This window comes from Falco rusticolus, chromosome 4, assembly GCF_015220075.1.
Source record: "Falco rusticolus isolate bFalRus1 chromosome 4, bFalRus1.pri, whole genome shotgun sequence".
Lineage (NCBI taxonomy): Eukaryota > Metazoa > Chordata > Aves > Falconiformes > Falconidae > Falco > Falco rusticolus.
This window is the reverse complement of record NC_051190.1, coordinates 72,112,299-72,138,953: the sequence shown is the minus strand read 5'-3', so window position 1 is coordinate 72,138,953 and position 26,655 is coordinate 72,112,299. Positions and strand designations below refer to the sequence as shown.

General features: G+C 38.8%; 2 protein-coding genes across 17 annotated transcripts in view; one reads left to right on the top strand and one right to left on the bottom strand.

Moving 5' to 3' along the window:
- The window catches only part of CACNB2 (calcium voltage-gated channel auxiliary subunit beta 2), a 261,929-nt gene extending 236,016 nt beyond the window's left edge, over positions 1–25,913 (top strand). For 6 of the 16 annotated variants that reach the window (XM_037382936.1, XM_037382941.1, XM_037382940.1 and 3 more), the window contains 5 exons: positions 2,905–2,913; positions 11,041–11,192; positions 11,911–12,006; positions 13,362–13,547; positions 18,214–25,913. In XM_037382936.1, the coding sequence (XP_037238833.1) occupies positions 2,905–2,913; positions 11,041–11,192; positions 11,911–12,006; positions 13,362–13,547; positions 18,214–18,705 (935 nt within the window). In that variant the 3' untranslated portion in view covers positions 18,706–25,913. Of the gene's footprint in view, positions 1–2,904; positions 2,914–11,040; positions 11,193–11,910; positions 12,007–13,361; positions 13,548–14,930; positions 17,703–18,213 lie in introns of those variants that run through there. The other 10 variants (XM_037382938.1, XM_037382943.1, XM_037382946.1 and 7 more) reach the window with 6 other exon arrangements.
- Positions 22,924–26,655, bottom strand: part of NSUN6 (NOP2/Sun RNA methyltransferase 6) — a 27,015-nt gene continuing 23,283 nt past the window's right edge. Inside the window, exon 12 of the mRNA XM_037382953.1 lies at positions 22,924–26,623. Coding sequence (XP_037238850.1) covers positions 26,411–26,623 — 213 coding nt within the window. The 3' untranslated portion in view covers positions 22,924–26,410. The remainder of the gene's footprint in view (positions 26,624–26,655) is intronic.

Here is a 26,655-nt window from a genome sequence, read left to right as displayed (position 1 = left end):
CATTGCCCCCGTCCTATCGCTACATCGATAGCCTTGCAAAAAGTCCCTCTCCAGCTGTCTTGTAGGCTGCTTTTAGGTACTGGAAAGCTGCTGTAAGGTCTCCCCAGAGCCTTCTCTTCAGGCTGAACAACCCCAACTCTTTCAGCCTCTTTCATGAGAGGTGCTCCAGCCCTCTGATCATCTTTGTGGCCCTCCTCTGGACCCACTCCAACAGGTCCATGGCCTCTTTACGTGGGGGGGCCCAGAGGGAGAGAATTGCCTCCCTCAGCCTGCTGGTAATGCTTCTTTTGATGCCATTCCAGAATACGGTTGGCTTTTTGGGCTGCCAGTGCACATTGTTGGGTCATGTTGAGCTTCTCATCCACCAACACCCCCAAGTCCTTCTCCTCAGGGCTTCTCTCAGTCTCTGCCCAGCCTGTATTTGTGCTTGGGATTGCCCCATCCCACATACAGGACCTTACACTTGGCCTTGTTGAACTTCATGAGGTTCGCTTGGGCCCACCTCTCAAGCCTTGTCAGGGTCCCTGTGGGTGGCATCCCTTCCCTCCAGCATGTCGACTGCACCACACAGCCTGGTGTCAGCAGCAAAGTCGGAGGCTACAGCCAATCCTGCCATCCATGTTGCCAACAAAGATGTTAAACAGCGTTGGTCTTAATAACAACCCCTGAGGAATGCAATTTACAATGATAATTATTATGCTAATTACTATGGTAATTACTCTGAAGTATCAGACACTACATTCGGAAAATGAACCCCCAAAAAAGTAGTGGTAACTTGTGATTATTTTTTGTGATTCGGTTTTCTATCTGGAAAATACAAGTAATTCCAGCTCTTTATTACATCAGTGAAATGCCACCACAGAAAGTTCCATAAAATTACCAACAAATAATTTATTCATTCTGTTCTGTTTTCAGAGGAAGATTAGAACAATATGCTTTGAATGAGACGTGAAACACGTATTTGACAATGAAGAGAAAGTAAATGGTTCAATAGGTACTTATCAGTTGACAACATACAGAGTTGCATACTGATTGAGACGGCAGCTCTACAGAAACAACTTTATTATATGTTCCTGAGCATGCTGTCTTACAATACAAACCACAGAATTTGATTTAAGAGAGCTATCGTGGCATTTCCCACTCTATTAGTATTAGCTTTGCAGCCAAATAATATGCTCTCCCAATACAAGTATCAGTCATAGATAAATCATTGTCGGGACTCAGGTTACATTAGTTCTTCTTTAGTAACTTGCTGCAGGTCGTCTGAGGAGTCATGGAAAGTGAGTTCTTTCTCTACTTACATTTTCCCTTGTATAAAATAGGAATAGGGCCTTTTCTCCAAATGATTGCAAAAAGAAAAAAATAATTCTATCAAACACTAAATTTGTATGTGTCCCACACACACAATCTACAATAACTTAGTTCTGATCTAGGTATTTAAAAATAGTATTTATTGCAATCACATTTGATCTTTAATGCAGAACAGGGTTTGGTTTGATTTGGGTTGGTTTGGTCTGGTCTGGTCTGAATGGGTCTCCTGGCTGCATGGCTGTAGGATATGGGGGAGATGAGTTCCCATCTGTCTCTCTCCTCCTTGGACAGTCAGTGGCATGTGGACTGAGACTTGTGTTTATTTCTACATCTGGTATTCTACAAAAATGGGTTTTTATTATAGCAAATGCAGCTCCCCAGAACTGCTTTGTTAATCCAAATCCCTCGCTGCTTCCAGGTTCGATGGGAAGCTATTCCTTTGCTCACCCACCTTTGCGTGGTGGTACCTCATGCAGCTGGACAGTCAAGCTACTGATTTATCCCCCAGTTATGCTCACGTTTGTGAGCAACGGTTGTAACTGCAGCTGAGAAGGCTATTTCTTAGACTTTTGAAAATTTATTGTTGGTTTTATTGTAAATATTATTTTAATCAATGTTCTTTCAATGACTTAATATAGTACAAAGGTAATGTCCTTGATATACTGATACCAAATACTTTTTTTCTGGGAAATAAATGAACCTCTTTTTTGAGAACAGATCTTACCTTATTACCACATACGGGTTTGCAGTATCGTGCCTATTATTCATAATTGTGCATAGCACAGTAAACAGTGGAGTGAGTACCATTGTTTGGAACTGATTTAATAGATAATCCAGAATTAACTTCAAGGAGGCACAGACAAACAATGCGATAATCGGGAATAGGAATTGCCATGACGAACTGGATTTACAGGATTATAGGGAAGTCTCAATGGACTTAATGTAATGCTATTAATGCTGCAAACACCTATCGACTGAAAGTTCGCTTTTGCAAAAGCATCAGTTAAAAATAGTCTTGGTATTTGACTCATTGGAAACCAATGCCACCACTGAATATTCTAGTGTAAAATTAATGTATCCAATAATTTTACAAAAAGAGTGTCTAGCTCATCAAGATTTAGGAGGACAGTACAGTCTTCTTCCTTTCCTATATGAAAGTTTGTTTTATGGATAAAAATAAATGTTTGCTTGTCAATACTGTTTTATGTTTGGTATGTGAAATGGACTAAAAAGAACTAAATTTAAGGAAAGGGCAATTGATTCATTTCTTTAAAAGGCTAGAAGAAATCCATAATTTTGAAAAGTTTTCTCTCCGAGAAGGTACAGTACATGGTTAAATCTCATTCACCTGAAAGTCAGTCCCAATTGGCTTAGTTACATTTCTATACATGCCATGTACACATGCCATTTGCAGAGACTGCTGAACCAGCTTTGTGCTTTTGCTGCATTTCTTCATCAAAAGTACCCAAAACTTTTTCTTGTTTCTGTGTGTTACGCTTGTTATAACGTTACCTCATGCTGTATGCTTTGTGCAAGAACCTGATTGTCTTGGCTTTTTCCATTCTCTGCTTCATTAATGCTCTCCCCTTCCAGATGTTTTGGGTATGTATACAAGCTTGCAAATTACTTTTCCTGCTGTTTTGTGTTCAGTGCTTTATTGTACCTCACAGAACCACTGTGTGTTTCTTGGTGGCTCACTGGTAGACAAAAGCCAATCCTGTACTGTGTTGCTAAGTATTTCTTTCAGAAAATCTTGCTGCTTTTCCTTATTTATTTTCAATTCTAAAAATAAAGTTGAGATTGACAAGTAAACGCTAAAGATTAGAAATTTACAGTGGAAAACCTAAGGTGTGTGCACCTAATGTGCATATTCTTAACAGAGATGTGTGAATGTTGGTGTAAAATATGTCATCATGTATATGGTAAAATTATTGCAGTCAGATGGTTTGGAATCTGTTTATGTGCTTTCTGTGTGCATATGCAGTAACCTGTCAGGCATTACGTACACCCAATGGGCAGCTGAGTGCCTACCTTTGGAATGTTGTTTCTAGAAATTGTATAGAGCTCCTATTCACATCATAATGTTGGTATCCCAGAGTTTTGTCTTCTGAATGAAACATACATGCCTGAAAAAATAGTAGTGAATTATCAGTGCAAATTTCAGCCTTATATTTTTATTTTCTTGATACCTGTGTGAAAAGCCAGTCGAATACTTGCAGCTATGGTAACAATGTATTTTATGTTTACAGATATATACACTATATATATATATATTTATATATGTATATATATAATGTTATGTATTCACCATGTTTGGTAATTTAATTGCAGTTGTTTTATATGATAAGGTTCAAGTAAATGCTTTCCCAACTATAAATCAAAAATAAACATAAAAGAGTGCTAGCTATACCTCAGAAAAATGCTCCCCTACTTACAGAGACTGTGGAACAGGAATGCAAAATTGGAATTTAACCAAGATTGTGTTTCCATTCCAGAGTCTTAAGGATCTAATACAGTTCACAGAGAAGACAGAAGGTGTTCAGTGTGTTATGGAAAATCCTGTTTGTCTCTTTATAGTTTTATCGTCAAGATAGCTGGGACAAATGTCCAGAACTCTCACTTGCAGGCATTAAATCCTCAGATATGATAAAGGAATCTGGTACATGTGAAGCTGCCTTGAGCCAGAATGCTGTAATACAGCAGCCAAGAACTTCTGGGTTATCCTAAGGATGTGGCTACACATCTTAGTGCACACAGATGGGGAGAGTGGCATAAAGATCCTGAACCCATTAAAATATATCACTCTCACATGCCTCAAAATGCTCTTTTATGCTGCTGGGCCAGCCTTGATTTTTTTAACATCTAAAGTCAGAGTCTCTCTAATAAGTTCTCCAGGTAGTTCTGCATTAGAAGTTTGGTACTAACTTTCCCAGTATTCTAACTTACAAATAATTTTTGGATACAGTATTGAAATTCCCTGTTTCCAAAGTGTTTCCAAAGGTGGGGAGTGGGGGGTGCAATAATTCTTGTTTTCTGTAAATTAAGAGAGAGTCCTCAGGTACATGTCACTATTTATTCTCATGGTACAGCACTGAAATACGTATGATTGATGATATATTGAAACAAACCATGTGCTAGAGGCAAAGCAATATAGCAGTGCATTAGAGTAATTTTTAAGGTTACGCATATCTGTATTGTAACTAAGCTGCCTGGACAGGTGAGGGAAATACTTTCCAGAAATCAGCTGTTTGCTCAAGAATATGATTTTCTTCCCTTAAAACTATTCACACCTGTAGGTTGAATTGATCCAGTGTGGGTTTTTTCTCCTAGGCTCACGGAACTGATAAAAAGTTACTGTCTGTGTCCTCATTTTTTCCAAGACTAAGCATTTGTTTAACCACAATGCAAAGAAGTTTGGGTTCATGTCTGTTGTCTACTAACAGAGGTGTGAACTTACAATTTCAATTGCCATGACAGGGCTATGATCACCTTTATGATGGTTGTCAGTCGGTCCTGCCTGAGTCTTACGCACTTTGCATAATAGTTAAACTTTCCCTGGAGAAAGAACTGGAATCCATGTGTTTCACCTCCCACTCTAAGCATCAGGCTACAGAGTCAGTGTCTCTCCCACTCAGTGAATGCGCAAATGTTTTGCAAGTGGCACACCATCAGCAGGAGGGGTTGAATAGCCAGCAATTGAGTGGTTCCGCATCCTATCAGTGAGAAAGTCTGAGCATTTTTATTTCTGTTTGTTCTGAATAAAACAACAGACCTAGGGAGCACTTAGTGTCTATGTATGGACCAGAGCTGTAAAAGCACTGCACTGAGTAATGAGGCATGGTGCAGAAATATCCAAGGTAGTGCCAGCCTGACATGATAATAACAGTTCTGAACTATGCAGAGACACTTGCTTGGTCCCCTGAGCAAAGTAAACATTAGACTGCTTCTTTGCCCAGAGTTACTATCCCAATTAGTCGATAACAGAGTGTAGGGGAGCTTAATGATGGGAGCAGCACTATGCTGCATGGCACCTTCTGGAGCGGCTGCGGTTCTGCCTGGAGAAGTTGTCTCAGTGCAGCTGTCCCCTGTGCTGTGCTCATATACTCGTGTTTGTGCTGCAGTCTGCTGATTTCCAGCTTCTCCATTCATAGACCATTAAAATTTATTTTCAGTTTAAACCTGGCATAAGAAGCGTCATTTCATGAATGCTATTGTTTTGCTAGCCCAGTGAAATAGAGGAGGAAGTAGACATTTTCATGTGCTATTTAGTATTTTTAAACACCACTGTCTGTTTTATGTTGTCATATAATTACAGTATTGCATTTCAGGAGATGTTAGTCCCATTATAAATAGATCTTGGTTATGCTGAGGTTTCCAAACATCCCATTGTATCTGTCAATACCACTTGGATGAGTGTGTGCATTCAAGGCCATCTGAATTCTGTCTAAATAGAGCCTCAGCAGGCAGGAGGAGGAAAACCCTGTTTTCCTGCAGCACCTCACCCCACAGCTCCCCTTCAGCAGAGCCCAGACGGAGCACCAGGCAGAGCAGCAGGCATGCCCCCTTCCTTTCTGCCTTATCCCTCACAGGAGCCCCATCTGTTAGGCATGAGTAACACATGCAGCCACTTTCCCTGGAAAATACTGTTATCCTCCCACTCCCACCCTCCCCTTTTTATGTAACAAGCTAGTGGCTAAGGATTTGGTTGAGACCGTGGAGATGTAAGTATATTCACAAAACTACATTTATGTTAGAAATTTGATTGAAACACCTGTAAGCCAGGTGTTGAGTAAGGTGTCTTCTGGCCGGTTGCTTAAGGACTAAGCTTGGAGCATGTATTACTTCTTACTTGCTCATATTCCCCTCCAAGCCCTTTTCCTTCTTAGCTGGGTAGGCTGGAGGAGAGGCACACAGGCTTCTGCTGCCCAGCATTGCCACCAGTGTGGGGTGAAACCACGGGGCTGAACTTCCCTGGCTGGGGAAGGGATGGAGTGTGGAGTCCACCATCTAGCATGACCCTGCTGCTAGCTCCCTACCTACCCAGAGCAACCTTGGTGCTCGAGGGAAGGAAAGGGGAAGGTGAGAAGGAGGCCAAGCACTTACATAGGTGTGGCATTTCGTATTGGCTTGCTCCAGACTGCTCACACACCATGTAGCTTTCTGGATCACCCGTGATAGCATCTTTGTCTCTCCACTTTGTATACAGCGAGCGCAGGCATCTGATGTAGTCTGGGATAGCCTGGCCAAGTACCTGCATTCCGGTTAGTGCAATACCCAATGTAGACACGGGTGATTTTGCCGACAATGTGAGCGTGTGTATGCGCACATATGCTCACAAGTGAAAATCTAAAATCTGAATTCTGTCGGTCAGGCTCATGATTTACTTCTTAATCAAGAGGTGTGTGGGCACAACTCAATAGTCATCGCTTCTTTTTTGTTTTCCTTTTTTCGTTTTCTTGGGTTTCAGACAGGACTTTTATCCATTTCTTAGCTGTTTTTTGGTGCAATACTTTCTACATGCTTTAAAGGCACTGGGGATATATAGCGCACCTGTTTCCTTTGCCTTTGTTTTGGGATTCCTGATGCTGCTTTAAACTTCTCGTTTCTTTAGTTATGTTCATGTAATTCAGTGATTAGTTATCTTTAAGTGTGCTTATTTAAAAGAATTAGCATAAGAAAGATCACGGTTACTGATTTCTGTTCTCCTTATTTTATAAAATCATTTGAAAGCCGTTTGTACAAAGTGTTGCTAAGCATTTTTCTATGGCATGCATTGACATAAATGTGTTCTTTTCGTGCTATATGTCTGTAATATCAGGAGCTTTGTTTAGAAAAAATAGAATGCTTTGTCACTGTGGCCGTTGCAGTCCAAGTAATAACAAGAAACAAGTCTGCTTCTATGAACAAATCAGTGCCACCAATACCATGGACAAGTAGACAAGGTCAAATTGAATAGAATATTAACGTTATACTGTATTAAGTTGACAGTACATGAACTTCACTGTTCCTGCTGAAGATCAAAACCTCCTTGCTGCATATAAGTAATAGTTTGTCGTTCTGATTTGGCCTTTGCAAGCCAGAGGCATGGCCATTTTGCATTGCATCACAAAACTGCTGTCTCATCAGGGTCTGTCAAGCTGGGTGTCCCAGTGACTCCTGGCTGCTGTGGATGCTTTCTGCCCAGGTTTGAAGGAGGGTTGTGTTTCTCCAGCTGTGTACAGTAGAGAATGTTCTTTTAACATGGCACTGTGTAAGTAAGCCTAAATTCCACCACAGCTCATCTTGTTAGTAGCTAATTGACATACATGCAATGCAGTATTGCTGTGTCTTTGCCTTTACTTTAGGTGAGATTGTTTTAATGAACTGTTGAAGACTGTTGCTTGAAATGAATTTGTAAGGTCCAACAGGTGTAGAGAATATTTGTTTGCCCCCGTAATAGGATAAGCCATTTACTTGTGCTCTCATTGTACTGAATTGTTACTTATTTCAGGGTACAGTAGGGGTATTTGGAATTAATACATGGGAGCAAGTTTAAATGAGCAATATTTGAAGTTGGCTGTGTACTTCTTGTTTCTTAGAGTTGACCCCCAATTGTATGGAATAGACAGTTGAGTGCTCCTGTCATTTAAAATGTTCCCTTTCTGATTACTAAGGAGGCCATATGAAATAGATTATAAGGGTCACTTTAAAAGTTGATAGCTTGCTTCTGGTTTTTAGTGTTGTAGCTGGGCTGCCAGCATTTCATGATGATTGTCACAGTAGATCTAATTACATGTATGCCTCTCATTATGATTAGCAAATATAATTTATTGAAGTTAATTGTTACAGCCTCACTGTTACGCCTCTACAGTACATCAGAAGGGATATTATTATAAATAGATTATATTCATGGAGGTGGGAAGATTGCTAATCTATTACTGTGCTGCTTTGAAGATACCACACTGTCATTGTTCTCAGCTCCCTTTTTTAACTTACAGTGACATTTGTGTTACTATCCTCACATGGTATTTTGGGTTCTTTGCTTATTTTGGTCAAAAGTCTTGAGAGAAAATTTGTGCAGAGTGTCTTGTTGGAAAAGAATCTTTACGGGTATAGAATGTGTTATTTGAGAGATGTCGCTAAAGAAAGATGAAAACCAGAGCTGCAGCAGTAGATAAAGCCTTTGTCAGCCAAAAAGAGAAGCTGCTATTATTTAATTGCAACAACTTTTTGTGTAGTGAAAAGTTAGAATGCAGGGAGGATTCCAAGCAAAATACAGGGTTTTCCAGAAGCTGAAGAAGTACACTAAGGGACAGGAGATCAGGACCTCTTTGGCAATCTGCGTGCATTTTGTCAATCTGTTTTGTCTGGAAGGGTAGAGGCACAACACATTACTTCATCAATCATGCAGTGTAGTTCCTTGAACTTTTCTCCTTTACCCAAGTTAAGAAAAATAAATACTGAAATACTTTTGAAATGATGGAAATTATATCTGTGTTCAGACTCAGGTGGAAACTATTGGTTCATAGGACCATAGTTACCTGCAATTATTGCCCTGGGTGCGTTTCACAGTAGAAGATACCCTCAGGCACTGCCCTGGCAGAGGGTTGTTTCAAAAAGTGTAGCAGGAAATGCAGTTCACAGATCTGTATTCTTTACTGGCAGAAGAGTGCTTCCAGCAGTGCAGCAAATACTGCTTCCCCAGACAAAATTACGATACACTGGTAAAAAGGCAGATTTTGCTGGCTATAAATTGTCTTAAACAAGGGGGTTTAGCAGTCTGGAATGGGCTTAAAATGATACATTAACTGATACTGTTACACTGTTACACTGACTGAAGTGTGGAGCCTGGCTTGAAATTGCAGGAAAGCAGTCCAAACTCATCAGAACAGTATGACAAATTATCTCTGATATGTTTATTCTTAGTCATCATTTGGACTTAAATTAGGCATAGACTACTGACTATCTTCTACTAAATCACTGAGACAATGGTAATCAGTCATTCCAATAATATATCTATGCAACAAATTTGCAGATAACGTAATCGTGAATGTGCCAGGAAACATCAGAGGTTTTGTCTTCAAAACTGTGGTCCTCATTCAGACAGCAGCTGGGCCACAGCGCTTTTATCGACAAGCAGGAAGGCACACGCCAGTGCTTTCCATACCAGCATGCCATGCACACCTTGCAGTGTTCTCTGCTCTAAAACACCGATTGGCATGTACTCAGCCAAATTTTGAGCTGAGTGGAGGTGATGTTTAACAGACCCAAAACAGTGTCAGCCTTCTCCAATAGAGAACGTACTATATAGATTTTCTGATAGCCGTTTAAGATGTTACTTCATTTATAAAATGATCATAGTAGTCACCTATTGATTTGGAACCAAAAGACTTTGAGCTAAATGGAGACTAGCTCCAAAGAGATGCTTTGCTTTCTCTTGAAATTTTGCAATCTTATGATGGTACCAAATTTATTGAGTTGCTATTCTAAGGTAACAAAAATCAATCACTTCACACCCCTTGAAAGAGACCATTCACCGTAGAAACCTCCCTCTAGCCAGATCAGATAGGCTGTGTTTTGAAGGAAGAGTAGTGTTTGTGCCACTGCAACAGATAAAATGCTCATAGTGTAATGTCAAGAAACTCTATAATAAATAAGTTTTGGGTACCTCTTGTTGGCATTTAAGTTTCTGTTGGTTATCTTCTAATGCTTACTTTGAATGGGATATATAATCTAATCTGGTTTTGGTTCATGGACCGTGCACAACCTTTAAAGGGAAACCTATATAATTACTTCTGCAATTTCTCTGTGAAGTCAGCCTGTATCAAGATTTGAGCAGGAAAATGTGACTCCATTTCAAGAATGATTTTGCTATTGTAAGATTTAATTTTGATTCATTTAGAAATGAAGATGGTTTCTACATCACTTGTGAAAGTGGACACAGGCCATCCGTCTTGGAGATGTTTGCCCTGGAAACCACTATGGCCAGTCAGACAGGGTGCTGAGGAGCTGGGAGCATGAGTTACCAGAAGACAAGATGATTTTTTTCAGGAAAATCACCTTTCCAGAACTCGTAGGGTTGGGAGGAGGATACCATAGCATTATTCGGATTATTTACAGTTTTGCAAAAAGTGTTTTACACGTAGCAATCAAACTTTTTAATATGGTACCATACTGAGGCCAGTATATGAAGGAAACTGTTTTCCACAGCTTTCATAAGTTGACATAAGTGGGAAACCAGCAGTTTCTGCTAATACAGACACTTCAGTACATCGTAATGCCTATCTTGGGCAGTCCAGTGTGAGAAAATTGATTACTACATAAGATTAAAGTCTGAGATTAAATTATTTACATTTAGGAAATTAATGGCATAGTAAAAGATTACCATGTGATTCTGCAGGCATTCTTACCTCTTTTTCTTACATTTATGGACTGAGGTCTTGTAAGAGTGTATCAACAGGATCTCTCCAGGCTGGAATTGCAAGAAGTGGTGGAGATAAGAGAGGCAGGCAGTGCTGCCCTCAAGGGCAAAAAGACAGGGGCAAAACACTTGTTAACATTGTGTTCGTTTCCCTAGGTGCCAGGGACCTGCACTGCAAACAGCTCCTTCCAGCCTGAGGAGCAGCAGCACACCAGTCTGCCACATTTTTGTATTCCTTAATACTAACTGCCTTTTAATATTTTCATAAATTTTAATATTTTAATAATTTTTAACGTTTTCATAACTCTTAAATTTCTGCTTACCTCCAGCTGAAGTTCAAAGTGAAATTGAACGGATTTTTGAATTGGCAAGGACACTGCAGTTGGTGGTGCTGGATGCTGATACCATTAACCACCCAGCTCAACTAAGCAAAACCTCTCTGGCTCCCATTATAGTATATGTAAAGATCTCTTCTCCTAAGGTAAGTATTTTGCTGATCGTGCTGTTTCAGTCTTCCTTCCCCCCACCTCCTTTTTTTGATCTCAAATGCAAATAATCATGTCCTCATTAAAGTTCAGAGCTATATATTGTTATTGCTTCCCTTTGAATGGTGAAATATTATTAGTCAAACAAGTATCTTAGCCCCAATGTTACCAGAACCCATTTGGGGAACGATGCTGTATCTCCAGTGTTTTTTTAAATTGAGATTGCGCTTCTAGTGTCAATCATGTAAGTTACGCTAACAGTTTGTTAAATCAAAATAATACAGAAATGAAGGAAAGATTTTCACACAATGAATATCAAACTGACTGATTAACATCTCCTGATAATGTACTCTTTCATTCTGTGAAAACACCTGCACAGACCTCATGAGGAGGCATTTGAAAGAGAAGGACGAATTTATGGGAAGAGGACTCAGGAGAGCAATTAAAGAATTTCAGCTTAGAAACAAACAAAACTGAAAGCAGCAGAGGGAAATAGGAGGAGACCTTTTTAGTGCTCATGACAGGAAAGGAGATGTCAGGAAGTAAATGAAAAGTAGCTTGTTCTGGATGTAAACAGCATGGGAAATGCTCCTGAAGCCATCAAATGAAGAATTTGATCTGCCCAAGTGGACAGATAAAATGTAAACATTTTAAGTGGTTATATATGTACATTAAGTCAGAATCTGCTCACTTCTGTTAATGTCTTTTTCACAGGTTTTACAGAGGCTAATAAAATCTCGAGGGAAATCTCAGGCCAAACACCTTAATGTTCAGATGGTGGCAGCTGATAAACTGGCACAGTGTCCTCCGGTGAGTTACTGTTAATTGATGTCTCCTGTTTGAAAGGTGCCTTTCTTTTCAAGCACAATTATGCAATTTCTGGGAATGCTTGCCCTCTTCTGGCCATATTTCACTATTGCTTTTTTGCAGAATGCTTCCCTAGGCCTCTGGGCTCTGCACAAGGGTGCAGGGAAAAAACAGTACTGGTCACAAGCAGTTACTACGATGCATTCTGATACATTCACTACTTGAACAAACTGAGCATTTGTTTTACTTGATAATTTTTTGGGGGTTGTTGGTCTAAAAATGAACCCTCTTAGTGACTGTGCTTTAAGTCTGGCAGTTTAGGGCAAGGCCAGTGGTTTGGGTAGCTCCCCGGGGGCATATGCCACCACATCACGGCTGGCATTCTTGGTCATGGTTTTGGCAAAGAGCTGCAAGGTACTGCGTAGCTGAGAGCTCTGCAGTTATTCTGTTGATGTGCACTGAATCAAATCCAATTTCCACCTATAAAGTGGAAATTATGAGACTCCAGCTGTGTTTTGCACATGGGAAGGGTTATATATATAACCAGCGTACTGAGCTATCAAGACTATGGATAAGAGAGCAGAAGGAGAAGGTTCAGTTCAGTTGGATTTGGGAATTTGCCATAGTGAGGGAAGTGTTTTCATCATGTAAGTTCAAGCATCTAAAGTTAAGAGACTAGTCTCCTCAAGTCCCCAGAACGTCAATGAGGTATGCTAGAGACCTGAGCAGGCGCTCAAAGCTGCCTTCAGGAGTACTTGTGTCTCCCTGACTGGGAAGGGAATGGAAGAAATACGCCTCATAACTTCAGATGCCTAAAATTGGACCATATGACTAATCTCTAACCTACTATTTGTATGACACTTGGAAACTGGATGATCTGTATTACGTGTGTTTCTTACTGTTGTTAGTTATTGGTCTTAGTCTCTATTCTTATTCTTACTGAATAAGAACTATTAGTCTTGGCTTTCTATTAGTTATTCTAGATATGGGGAGTGAATCCCTTTTCTTGCCATTCCATTTTGTTCCAACAGCTAAAAATGTCAGTGTTTAACCTTTCTTTCTGGATACTTGAATTTTAAGATCTGTTTAAGCTGCTTCTTCCTATCTTCATTGACTGTTTGTGCATTACTAAGTGGAAGCCATGAGGAGTTGCTTTAGCAATGTAACATTAATGTTAGCTATGATTGCTGTTTTTTCTATCAATTGCATTAAAACACCAACCAAAAAGGGTGAAATATCTTAACACAAGTACTAGAAATGTGGTTCGTTTTTGATGAATGGAAAGTGTAGTCATCAATGTCTCTAGCTCATCTCCCTTTAGCTGGTGATTATTCTTACTAAAACCTTTCCTTTATCAGGAAATGTTCGATGTAATTCTTGATGAGAACCAGCTTGAAGATGCTTGTGAGCACCTTGCTGACTATCTGGAAGCCTACTGGAAGGCCACGCATCCACCTAGCAGCAACCCTCCTAACCAGCTTCTCACTCGCACACTTGCAACAGCCACTCTTCCTATTAGCCCAGGTCCAAATATTAATTTACAGGTACAGTTGTTATGCCGTCTCTTTTTTTTTTTTTTTTTCCTATCAACTTCTTCCTCTTCCAAAGCACGTTCACAGTCTGATACTAGAATATGTTCAGTATGTCTTACTGTTGTTGGTAGTTTAAGAGCTTTTTCAGTAGAAGTTCACTCATTTTCAGTATAGAAGGCAAATACAGGCCCATTATTGTTATTTCTGTTGTACTCGTGGTAGCATGTGTTTGCGCATTGACTAGGAGGCTACTTTTGATTCCAAGGACTAAGCCAGCCTGACTGAAAACATATGGTGATGTGAAGCGGAATGCTTAAGGTTTTATTGTGCCTAGGACACCACTGTGCCAGTAATATGTGTACCAGCCACAAGCATTTTTATAGTTGGCCATATGTAATCCAATCAGAGGAGTAGAACTGGGCTAATACTATGCACGTTACAGCCTCTGGTAACTCTCTGACTGATGGGGACACTATTGCTAATAGGCAAATCTCAGGCCCAGAGGCCCTGCATGACAAATTGGATTACGTACAGAGCAGATCCACAAATGTTGGAGGGAATCTGTTCTATAGAGTTGTAGCAGTTGAGAATGGCTGACTGTATTAGTGAAGTCTCAAGGTCAAAGTGGCCGTTTCAGTGTTTCCTTTGATCTTCTATTCAGTGGCTGTTGCTGTGAAAAGTACATACTTCCTTCAAGCCAAACTCTTACATAAACCCTGAGTCCCGCGGCATATTGTGCAGAAAGACCTTGAGAGGCAGTATGTTCTGAACAGCGAGGGTACTGTCTAGCGAGCTGGGAAAAACAGGCTTTCTTCCCACCTCCGCACTGACCTGCCTGTTGACTTTGGGCATATTCTCTCCCCTCTTGTCTCCTGCAGCTTTTGGTTTGTGTAAGTGTATGTAAGGTTTTCCTCATAAGGAGATCCTGTCCTTTGTATATGTATTGCATGGCATGAAATGCAATCTTGAAAGATGTTATTTCGTTATAAATAGTGAGTGACACCTCGAGGCTGAGAAGATCACAGTGGGGGTTGAAATACATCTGTCCCAGCTCAAATAATGGCTTACTACATCTTAATTTCCACCTAAGTTCCATATATGCCCAGAAGTTCGAATTCATAACTTTGGCTAAGAAAAGCGCCTTCAAAGAAAAAAACATACCTGCACCCAAATTAAAATGGCGAAAATTTGCTCCTTGTTTTTATGATCTCGCAAAACAATTTCATATGCCAAAGACTTCCTGTTAGATGACCACAGACTTGACAGATTTGGGCTTTAACAAGAAAAATTGCTTCAGCCACCTTGCAGGGTGTCTCCTTCTCTTGCTTTCAAAAGCAGTTGCAAGAAAAGAGACTGTAAGCTATAGCTCATTTCTGCCTTTTTTTCTGTCCTCAGAGCTGAAACACCCTGAAAAAATTGTGAACTGGAAGAATTTCTGAGTACGAAATTCAGTATTGTTGTGTGCAGACTTGCTAGATAAACTTCCTTTGCTTTGTAGATGTACTTATTATTTTGCTTAATGATTTTTTATGCCTTTTGGGTGTGGATTTATAGTTCACTTACTCATTTTATTAACCACATTCTCTGGAGGAATTATACAGAGTTCTAATAACACTTTTGTGAATGCTGTGCTATCTCCATACAAATTAACAGATTCTTATTTTAAGGACTAAAAATGAGAATGTGTTTGCAGTTTCACATCTTGTTTGTAGGTCTACTAATACAAAAGTGTGAAACAACAGGGGTCCCTTATAAAGCGTAGAACTTTTACATTCCTTTTGTTTCATTTTCCTATGGTAATTTTCAGCTGACATCTCAAACCTGAACCTGTCATGGTCTTGGCATGGAGTGGGGCTTCTTTCTAATCACAGCGGCTGAACCCATTCTCTCAATAGTGTTAAGACCCTCTGTTTGGAGAATTTAAATTCTATGTCTGTGCTGGTTTTTGTGGACTGCTCTGCAGAGAAAAAACATGCCACCAGCCACTTGGCCTGGAGGAGCAACATCTGCACTGCAAAGCATTTGAGTCATCCTCCCCTGGGTCCAATGCAGCACCCCTTTGCCATGAGACGCAATTGGGTTTTGTGGTTTTTCAGTACCAGGTGTACATTGTAACGAGAGATTTGTGTTGCCAGCTGCCAGAGTGGTGTTATGGCATGATGCTGACTGTGTGTATTGCATGGCACGAGGTGCTTGAAGGTGTGAGTCCTCCTGGGACTGTTTGAAATTAAGCAGGTGAACACCATACACCTCCTGTCTATCTGATGGAGAGCTTTGGAGCAAGCTGTCCCAACAACTGTTTTCAGGTTTTCTTTTGTAGGGAAATAGATAATTCCAAAAAGAAGACTGGAGCAACCTCACACAACTATGGTGCAGGCAATTAGGGACTACTGAATGGGAATAGGAGCGAGTCAAATGGATTCAGTGGACACAGACCTCTCTCCTCTTTCAGCATTGCTTAAACTTCTTTACAAGAGCCCTTACTTCTTTGAACTTGCAAGCTGAATAATGAAATGGTTTTATTTCAAACTTCCTCCATTTTAGGCAAAAAAACCTTAGGAGATTGGGCCATAAAATTCCTGCGCTGTGGAATGTAATCAAATCAGAGCCCTGATTTGGTTATGAATCACAAAGCCGGGCTCTAATCCAGATTCAAACATTATCTGCTCATTGTCCCTCTAATACTTAGACAAAATTACTGTTGATTAATTTGCCCATAAATCCCCATAGCCCTAACACTGTTCTGAAATTACAGGTATTGGTTCTAAATTTATTCACTGTGCTTTTCTGCACATGGTCGTCGTAGCAGAGACGATTCATCTGAGTTTGTAAAAGCAGCATTCTGTGCAAAGCAGGTTCAGATGTTGCATTTGTTCTCAAACCACAGCAATGATGGATTTTATTAGTCACTATTACATATAGGTACATAGATATTTGGCATTTGAGCGTATGAGAGTTAAAGGGTTTTACATGTGTACCCAGTTTATGTGCTTTAAAAGCAGTCATGGTTGTGAACTAATAAAAATGTGTTTACACATCCAAAGTAGGCCTTGCTTTAGACTCTTACTCGATTTCATTTATAATTCACATCTGCTGAGGCATTTCTGTTCACCTTGAACACATCTCTTCATGTTTACAATTACTACATTCCTTTTCTGGCAAATCAGAATCATCTTGAGAACCATAAACACAAGAACAAGAAAGAAATTTAACCGCTGTTTCTGTTGCCTTGTTCTCATCTGTACCATTTGTTTCAAATTAGGAACACATGGAGCAACCCAGATAGTCACTCAGAGGTTTACAGAACAAAATGTCTTGGAAAATGGAAGATTTGTCAAATTTATCAAATTGGTGATTTGAAAAATGTTGCTTTTTGTAAGTTTCTGATAGTACAGATTTCTTCATATCCAATTTCTTGTCATTTTACTTTTTGGGTTGCTAGGAAACCTGCCTGCCAGGATCTATGGCTGAAGGACAACATTTCCTCCTTCCCTAGCTCTTTTCCACAAAATAGAAAGAGATAAGTCCACAAGCTGCCCTGGAGGCAGTTCTTTATTTTTAGACAGCTCTGAACCATAGGAGGCAAACTTTAGACTACCTTTGGCAAATTAAGTAGTCTCACAAAAAAATGCCTGTAAAAGTCTGTTAAAACCTACTTTAATTGTCTGCCAGTAGAGCTGATTTTGGCTTGATGTTCTTCACCTCGTACAAGAAGGATAATTCAGTTTCACTATAAACTATTTCTTAAAATTGTACAGTTAAGCTTGAAAAGTCTTTGGCTGTGGTTTGGGAATAAAAGCAGGTTAATGTAATGAAACCCCCTTATGAGTTAAATAATGCCGCTTGTTCGTTTTGCAGTGATTTCAAAGCATTATGCTGGTGAAGGGTAGGTTTGTTATTACCTGGTAATTTTTTTTTCAGTCTTAATAGTAGTGGTGTGTTAGGAAATTCTATGGGTGATAATATTGCTCTCCTCCTGCTGTTCTCAGCAATGGTCTGTGTTCTTGAGCTTGTAAAATTAGGAGGTCAAAGTTTAGTTTTTCATTACCATGAAGAAATGGAATTATTGCTGAGAAAAACAGAAGGTCAGTGATACTATTAGTATCATAATACAAACTTTATTTAAACTAGATTCAATTGCCTTTTTTTTTTTTTTCCTTAAAAAAAAAATAAAAAGCAGCTACTCTAAAAAGGCCAAGTATTTGTACTTTGGTTCTGGTCTGGAATCCCCCTCCTCAGCCCTCTAAAATCACTTACCCATAGTAGCTGTTCCCAGGCAGGCATCTCAACTGATAACCTGCCCTTTCCTGGCATCATACGTCCTCTTTAATGTTTCTGCAGTTTGTCCTGCTTTTGCACGCTCTCTTTTTGTCTGGAGCGTGGTAGGCAATTATTGCTAACTGTCATAGTCAGAAACGTCACGGAAGATGAGAAAGTGTCACAGAATAACCCAAGTGCCACCCTCTGTTCTGATCAGAGTGAAAGGAATTGTTTGTATTATAATACTGAATTTTCAGTCAGAGTTTAATTCTAACGTTTTTTTCTAGTTTAGATTCAAAGTGGATTGTTGTGTACTTAAATTTTACTGGTTTCATGATACTTTCTAGTTGAATTTGATATTGGGGAAAGTTTTTAAATGTGTACTTCATGTACGTGAACTCACTGCTGGTTGTGATAGCAGGGATCTCAAGGAGACCAGAGGAATGACCATTCAGTCCCTGAACGCAGCAGTTCACAAATTGAAGAGGAAGCACGGGTTGAACCCGTCAAGAAATCCCAGCATCGCTCTTCCTCAAGCCAGCACCACAACCATCGCAGTGGTGTTAGAGGCCTTTCTAGGCAAGAAACGTTTGACTCAGAAACACAAGACAGCAGAGATTCAGCTTACGTAGAGCCAAAGGAGGACTACTCGCATGAGCACGGTGACCACTATGATTCTCACAGGGATCACAATCATAGAGACGAGTCCCATGGGAGCAGTGATCACAGACATAGAGAATCAAGGCATCGTTCAAAGGAGAGGGACCGCGAGCAGGACCACAATGAATGCAACAAACAGCGTAGTCGTCATAAATCAAGGGACCAATATTGTGACAAGGATGGGGAAGTGATATCAAAAAAACGTAACGACACAGGAGAATGGAACAGGGATGTTTACATCCGTCAGTAACTTTTGCCTCTGGCAGTCTTGTGTTTCTTTGAAGTCTTGTAACAATGCCCCTTGAAAATATCTTTGGGTTCTTCATTGCAGAACATATGGTATCCTTCTGTACGCTGGTTTGTATTGCTGTTGCTCGCATAGCAATAGCATGAAATAGAATATTCATATACTTATTTTTTTGGATAGTGCTATATGAATTAGTGTAGTACAACCGCAGAGTTCCTGATGTTGTACTATGCCATTTTTCAAGCTGTTTTTTGGTAGCTGCCACTTGAACAATATCTGTTGCCATCAAGGTGTTGTTAGTGTTTTTTAAAAAAAGGTACCTTTGATGTTTAATAACTTCCCGTGTATTCAGCAAGCCAGAATCAGCACATAAAAGAATCTAAAACTTTTTGTCTGCTCTGATTTTTAATTTGTATGCACTTGATTCGCATATTGGTTTAAAAGCCACTATCTGTTGCTTGTACCTCTGGTGGACTCCATTTGAAGACAGAATTCAGTCTTGCCTTACACACAGGGGATCATAAAGTCAAAATCTATTTTCTATGTACTGGTACTGTGTACTGTATATATAGTTTATAAATGTTATTTCTGCAGACACCTTCTTACTATCTAAGTTTGATCACACTGTTTTAGAGTCCTAATGCCAAGTTAGCAGATTTGCTTTTGAATTACTGGCAACTGGAACTAGCCTCGTGTAGGAAATCTGTAACAGTGTTCAATCTAAATACTTTTTCTTCTGTAGCAGAAAGCTTATACTTACTGTAAATATGAATGAGTGCTTGAGATAAAGGGTCTAACTCTTATACCCTATGCTGTCCTTGCAAATCCAATTTTGTGTTTTAAATTTATGGTAAAGGTAACAAACTTGCCACTATAAATTATTCTTCTCTGTACAGGTCACAAAATTGCAATGGACACAGCTTAATTTTTGTTCTGTTAGAATAACAGAGCACACATGACAGAGGCGTGTATGTGAGCGGGTGGGTGGTGGATGGGCGTAAGTGTGCGTGTGCACGTTAGGCAGCAAAGTGTGAGAATCTACTGAAAAAAACAAAGGTTAGTCAAAAGCCCAACAAGTCTGTCTGTCTGTTAATTTAAAAATCCAAATTGCAGTCAGGGAATATGAGGGAGTTCAGTGACCCAGGTAATTGAGAAAGTGTAAATCTGCTGGCTCTTTGTGGAGACTTCAGGAGAGTGGAAACAGGCAAATGTTACTGGGAGTGTTTCACTGGAAATGTAAAATCTTTGTGTTTTAGAGTATTTGTTTTAGTAAGAAAAGTTTACACAGCTTGTGGAGAGTTATTTTGTTGGAAAATAAATTTTTGTAGCTTCTCCACTTTTTATACACTTGCCAATTCCTCTGCATTCCCACTTTGCAGCCTGCTAAATGCTTTTCCTTCGCCTAAACTTGTGCTGCTGGTGAGAGCTTAGAAAAATGTGACGAAGTACTCTTAGGAGCTTGCTAGAGAAAATGCATTGAAGTCAAAGGGAGTAAATGTAGCTTGTTTTGCATTGAACACCTGTTGCACTGGTAAGTTGGGAGAAATTCACTATTATTTTTAACTACAGGTTCCATACCCTTGCCTAGTGTAAAAGCTGTTCTGCATCACATGTAGTCTTTGTAATAATTGTCTGAATGAAATACTTTTTGTATTTCACTGTAAATAGCACATTATATAAAACTGTAGCGCGTTAATAATTAAGTTAGCTGGAAGTTTTGTTTTAATTTATTATTTTAATTCTGGGAATATCAGCATTGCCTGATTTTGAATATCATTTTAGTGAAATGGATAAGATACACGGCAGGTGCATGTTTTCTCCAATCTCCTATCCAGCTTCCAGGTAATTCAGTTTAACTCCCATAAATGTACTCTGTCCTCCCTCTCCCTCTTCCACCCCTCTTCTGATGCTTTATATGCACCTTTTACAACAATGTAGGAGTGAAGTTCTGCTGTCGGGTATCTGGCCATTCCTCCCAGTGCTGCTAACTGTTGTGGTTAATCAAGGGTAGTATTTGGCTCAAAGCATGAACTGCGGGGAACACAAGGAAAAGGTTATTTTTCTAGAAATAAAGTTGTCACCATTTTTCTAAGCATCCGTAAATGACTGTGTAGACAAAGGAAGCATAGGTAAGTATTACTAAATGGATATATGAGACTATATAAACAGTAGCTTTTGACACAAGAGGTTTTTCAGGGTATCAGTGGAAAGTGACATTGAAAGACTTTGTTGTTTGAATCGTATCAGATCACATGTAAATGGGAACAGAAGTTACATTGTCTTGCTCTGTGTAACCTGGCTTTAGCTGTTTTACCAGCTTCAGTAAATGCTGTTGCTCCCTACAACTGTTATACAACAGCCTTGTCCTCCAGGTGATCTATGGATTCCACTTCAATACCTTGAGTAGTTTTATTATTCTTTTCTTTTTTCTTTTCTTAACTTTCGCTCCAGAGAGTGTTTATTTTCCACATATCTTATTTTTAAAAAATGTTTGGCAGAATTTCAAAGCACTAAGTAGTGTATGAAAACCATGGCGTAGGTAGCCGTGTACAGACAAATAAATGAGAAAATAAGGAGCATAGTCTAAGCCCTAGTATTTAAGTATGGCCTATATATTGACTTACGGAATATAAGGATCTTACCACAAAAAAAGGCATGTCCTAATCCAACTAATGAGAGAATCACATTTTGTATAGTGCTGCTAATTATGTACAGACGACATACTAACACCTGCATTGCTGAGGCAGACTCACTCAGTTTTTATTAGCCTTGCTAAGATACTTTCCTTCAGTTAAGAGCAACAAATGATACGTAATGTGAGCTTGTACTACACATATTGCACAATACCACCTGCCTGCTGAGCACTACTTTGAAAAGCACTTTAACAATAAGAAGCTTTAAAAATACTCCAGCTGGAGGACATATCAAAGGTTATTGTGATGAAATGCCTTTGCAGAGTTTTGCCAATAGACAGTTTCTTATTACTGTGCATTAGGATGCTAAGGAGTTCGTATTTCTGTGTCTGGTTTCAGTAGCTTTGAACCTGAAGAATGGTAGAGGTCCCAGTGAGCTCCTGTCTTCTCATGTATGTGTGGTACAAAACAACCTGCGAAATTTCTATTCAAATGAGCTACAAAGATAATAAAACCAGTGAGACAGATGAAAGGGAGGAAGTTAAAATAGTTAAGTGATACATGGGGTTTGTCAGCTCTTGCTCTGTATGTTTTCTAAAAACTTTCAGTATATGGAAGGAATGGGATGCATTTGAACAGTTATGTATATATGTTAGATGTTAACCGTATTTTTGTATGTCTTTTCAAATGAATACACATCAGTGCTGTTCAGCAGCCCAAGTGTATCCTTTGTCAGTTGTTTAGTGTCACACAGACATCACAGAAGAAAGACTTTTCAAGGAGGGACTGGAAGGAGGTGAGAATACCAGTCTTGAGACTTGTTAAGGGACAGGGCAGTTTGGATGAATAAGTAAACAGGTTTGTGCACAAAGGCAGCATGAGTAGGAGTTAAGAGCTAAAAGAAACTATTTTTAAATTGAACCCTAAATTACTGTCTAGAAGTTAAAAAATTCTTCTACAATACTCATTAATTCCTACTCTATGTCTGGCACCAGGAGTACAGAATTCGAGAAGAGTTCCACAATTTTTGCTTGAAGGTGTAAAATTAAATAGTTTATCCTAAGAATTTGGCCCTACCCTACTTAATGAAGACCGGTTTTAAAGCCACAGTGAGTTTGAGTGGAGTACCTGTTTTGACAGAATCTGTAAATTCTTAACCTATGGCCCTTATTATAAATGGAGCACGAGATGAAATTCCACTCTTCAAACCCTGAGTGAAAGCAGACATCTATTTTCTCCCTGCCTCTCTGGTTACTTACACATGCAGTTCTTGCCCAGGTCTAATACCCTGCTCCTTAATACATACTGGTTTTTATGAATTTGTTAGTAATTAGCATTTTTAAGCTCCGTTGGTTTGTAAAGTAATCACATTCTGTGACACCTGCAGAGGTTCCAGTGTGGTCCGTTAATCATTCCCTTGGTTGGAATGCAGTGAGTGGTCCGATTGCTTTGAATCTTGTATCTGTTCAAAGTAAAAGGGTTAGTGTAAACCACCTCCTGTGTTAGTTGCTAAAGCCTCTTCAAGGTTTATTTTGGTTTGTGGTTACATTTGACCTCTGATTGCTTTAACACATCAGGCTGAAAGCTGTTTCCCAAATGCTTTTGACTTTAATTCTATTCTGTCCATGAAAATAAAGCACATTGCAAAAAACTTTCTTACATAGTCTAGAAGAAGAACAGAGAAATTATTTTTCAGAGTGTAATATAACGTTTTTGGTGTACATTTACTTATATTTATTACTTTATCGCAGATCTTTCACTAAAATTTTAGTTCTTCTATCATCTGTAAAGTATGTGAATGCCATTTTTATTGTGAATGTTTTTAATCAAATGTTATTCAGTCAAACTTACTGCTTGGCAATTTGACTATAATTTATTTCCCCACTTTTATATAACAAACTGTTATATATAAGCTTACAGTAGTTTTACAGACAGTTTCTTTTTATAACTTACCACCCTAGAGATGTGTTCCTACGCAGCTCAAAAAAAATTTATATCGGCTATAATAGACATTAAGCTGGTTCTTCTAACTCATCTGTGTTCTCTTTTCTTACTTTATTCTTACCACTTTTACCTATCATGATTACCTACTCAGCAATGAATTCTAGCACTACAAAACTGGATTTGCTCATAATTTTTTTTTTAAAAGACTAAACATAAAACCAAGGTTCTTTATATTTTAACACTACCTACTCCAAAGTAATTTCTTGTTGATCACCATCACCAGCCTGTTTCTTACTAAAATACTCCTTTTTCCTTAAAATGCATATGAAAACCTACGATCTAAAAATTGGTGGACTCCATGACAGCGAAACAGGAATAAGCTGTATAATAATTTCATACTATACTAGCCTGCCTATTTTAATATCTTTATATTGACCAAAATAAATGTTTAGATTTGGCACTATTACTAATAACTATTTCTGAAAATAGAGAAAACTACTTTTCAGACTTTCTTAAAGACAGGATCTGATTGCATGCCTAATCTATCAATTTTGTACGGTTAATCTTTCATTACAATAACAACTTTTTAAATTTAATATATAACTATATCATATAGTATAAAGATACATATATTTTTTCAATTGTGCTTCAGCACCAAATGCTGAAGCATAATGATTAAGTGTGTGAAACATTCTTGTCAGGAAAGTAATCCTATTAAAAATGTATATATAAAACATACAACAGAATTGTGACAATGAGAAAGTATTCCTGCACTTACAGGTAAAGTCACACTAAGATTGGAAAAGAAAAGAACAGAAAAAAAAGGGCATCCATCCAACTTTTAGTCACCTAATTTAGCCAAGCCCGTAGTCAAAGGAAGGCCTCTGACTCCCTGAAGGGATGATTTGGAGCATATTAAGTGAGTTTCTGTTCTGAGCTCCCTGATGGAGAAGTCTTACCCCCTGCTCCTCAGTTACCAGGAGAGAGAGGCCTAGGGGAAAGAGCTGAGGCTTATCCCTTTAATATGCTAAGTGTTCTTTTTAAGTCTAGCAGTGATTTTTGCAGAAACAACTGTAGCGGTTCCGATATCAGTAATTTTTTTCAGGTGAAGTCTGGTCTGCAATTACACTGGAATCAAATACAAGTCAATTACTTTTTCTCCCCCCACCCTGACACTTCTCATATAAAGTCATGAGAGATCACCTTCTTGAAAACTAAAGAAATCTGAGAATGCCTCAAAAAATCTTCTACTAAAAATTCAGCAATCTTAAATTCTTTCAAATCCAGTATCACACAAATCCTGCTACTGAAACTGAAGGCAAAGTTCCTTCCTTTATATGTGTACACAAATTTCAGTATATAGTCTATGTGTGCTGATTCATGTTTACAGAACTTACGTATTCTGCAAAAAGAAAATGCTTTTTTACTAGCACTGAGTTAAAGATTTCAACATGTACTTACAATAAAAGACTAATCCCTTTTGTTACCAAGTAATTATTCCAGCCGTATTTAGACTAAAGAGACTGTATTTTATAGTATGAGCTTTCATTATTCTAAATAGGGTATCTCACCTACTACTGATGAAACAAAATGACTTTAAATCATCTTCAGATACGTTGTGGTTAATGGCAAGGTGTAACCAACATAAGTAGATGAGTAGTAAAGAATTTCATCTTCCTGTACTGCTAGGATAGGCCCCATAAAGGATGTACTAGTCAATCTTGGCAGAACAGATAAAGGGACATTTGTTTTATTTAAGAACAGTAGAAAACATACGGTATCAAAGCATCTATAGCAAAGGTAAGTAAACAGCCAGACTACTGAGAAACAGAATTGTATAGGTTGCTGTGATTGCAAGGAAATGCAAAAGCACTTCGAAGAATATAAAGACAAATTATAAAAGAAGTATCACTTCTCTAAATCCAAACAAATAGTTATGTGGAAAAGATAGACATTTTTCAAATAATACTTCTAAAAACTGGAAATTCATGACTGAGAGGAAAACCACACACACAGAGATGTCACTTTACGTCTTTAAATTGTACTTACTTTTCCCTCTCATGTTAAGTGTTACGATCAGTTCCAGCAATACTGAGAAAAGAGAATACTGGAACTGAGGCAGAATTTTCAAATACATCTAACACCTTTAAGAAATTTAGATTATTAAAACTCTGAGCAGTGTATTAAGGCAGTTCTCATTAGCATGCTTTCCCAGTTTCGATTTTCATATTACTTTAGCTGGTGATGCTTTCTAACCAATAAAGCATTAATATTCTTAGTTGTTTGAAAGGTGATTTGCAACTTTTCAGATGGTATTATGCATTGTTTTCTGTCTTCTAATATATTAATCACAAGTGTAGCCCCTTCTGTTGCAAATGTTTGATTTTAAAATTGTCACTTGTCAGCCAGTCCAATAGGCTATTTCAGAACCAATACAGTTTATGCATGGGAAGTTTGATGTTGAAACATTATTTATTTACATTCCCAGAGTGAGATGGTTTAATATATTCATGCTGCTATAAAAGACATGCTACAAAGCCTAATCGTATTTTGTGTATATACTATGTGTACAGAGAATCTTGCTTGTATTAAAATAAAAGAGAAATGAGGTTCTAAGTATCAATTTATAAAACAGTTCTTTGTAAAACGTTACAGTATTTCGTGAAGCACTATTTAATGAAACATGTAAGTATTGGTAAACTTTCATAGAAACTACCTTTTCCAGAATTCATTATAACAGTTCCCATCTATTTCTGTTTGTATTTCATAAAGTAGCTTACTTCGCCTCCCAGAGAAACCCTGTTCCTCTGCTTGCTGCACTACAGAAGCCACTCACGTGGGGAAAGGTAGAACAGACAGCGGTATGAATGAATGTAGTTGCCATTCACGCACTGGCCTGATGCAAATGCAAAAGCAAATGGAGACTTAAATATGATGCTGCCCTCCCCCCAAACATGACTTTCTTCAACCTGTGGCTCTTTCCCAGCAGAACAGCTGGCAGATTTTATTGCTGCCATAGCAACCCTGCGTCAGCCCGTTGGCTTGGCAACATTGCAGCGGTAAGGAACACACTTCACGTCTGAGCTGTTCTTAGGCTCAGAGGTATTTCTTCAGGTTGCATTCCTAAATGCTTATTTACTGTTTGATTTAATAAATTTTGCAATAAAAAATCCTATACAGTCCTTATTCGCCAGTGAAATCAGATCATCCTCCCTGGAATCTTGCAAAGAATTAATATCCATTTCTTGCAATGTCACAGCAGATGGATCAAATCTCTGCAGCAGCCTCAACTGATCAAGTGACAGTCCGGCTCCCCTCATGCCTTCTCCTCCAATGTGAGGTTCCTTTTTAAGTAACAAAGGAAAGCAAATTATTG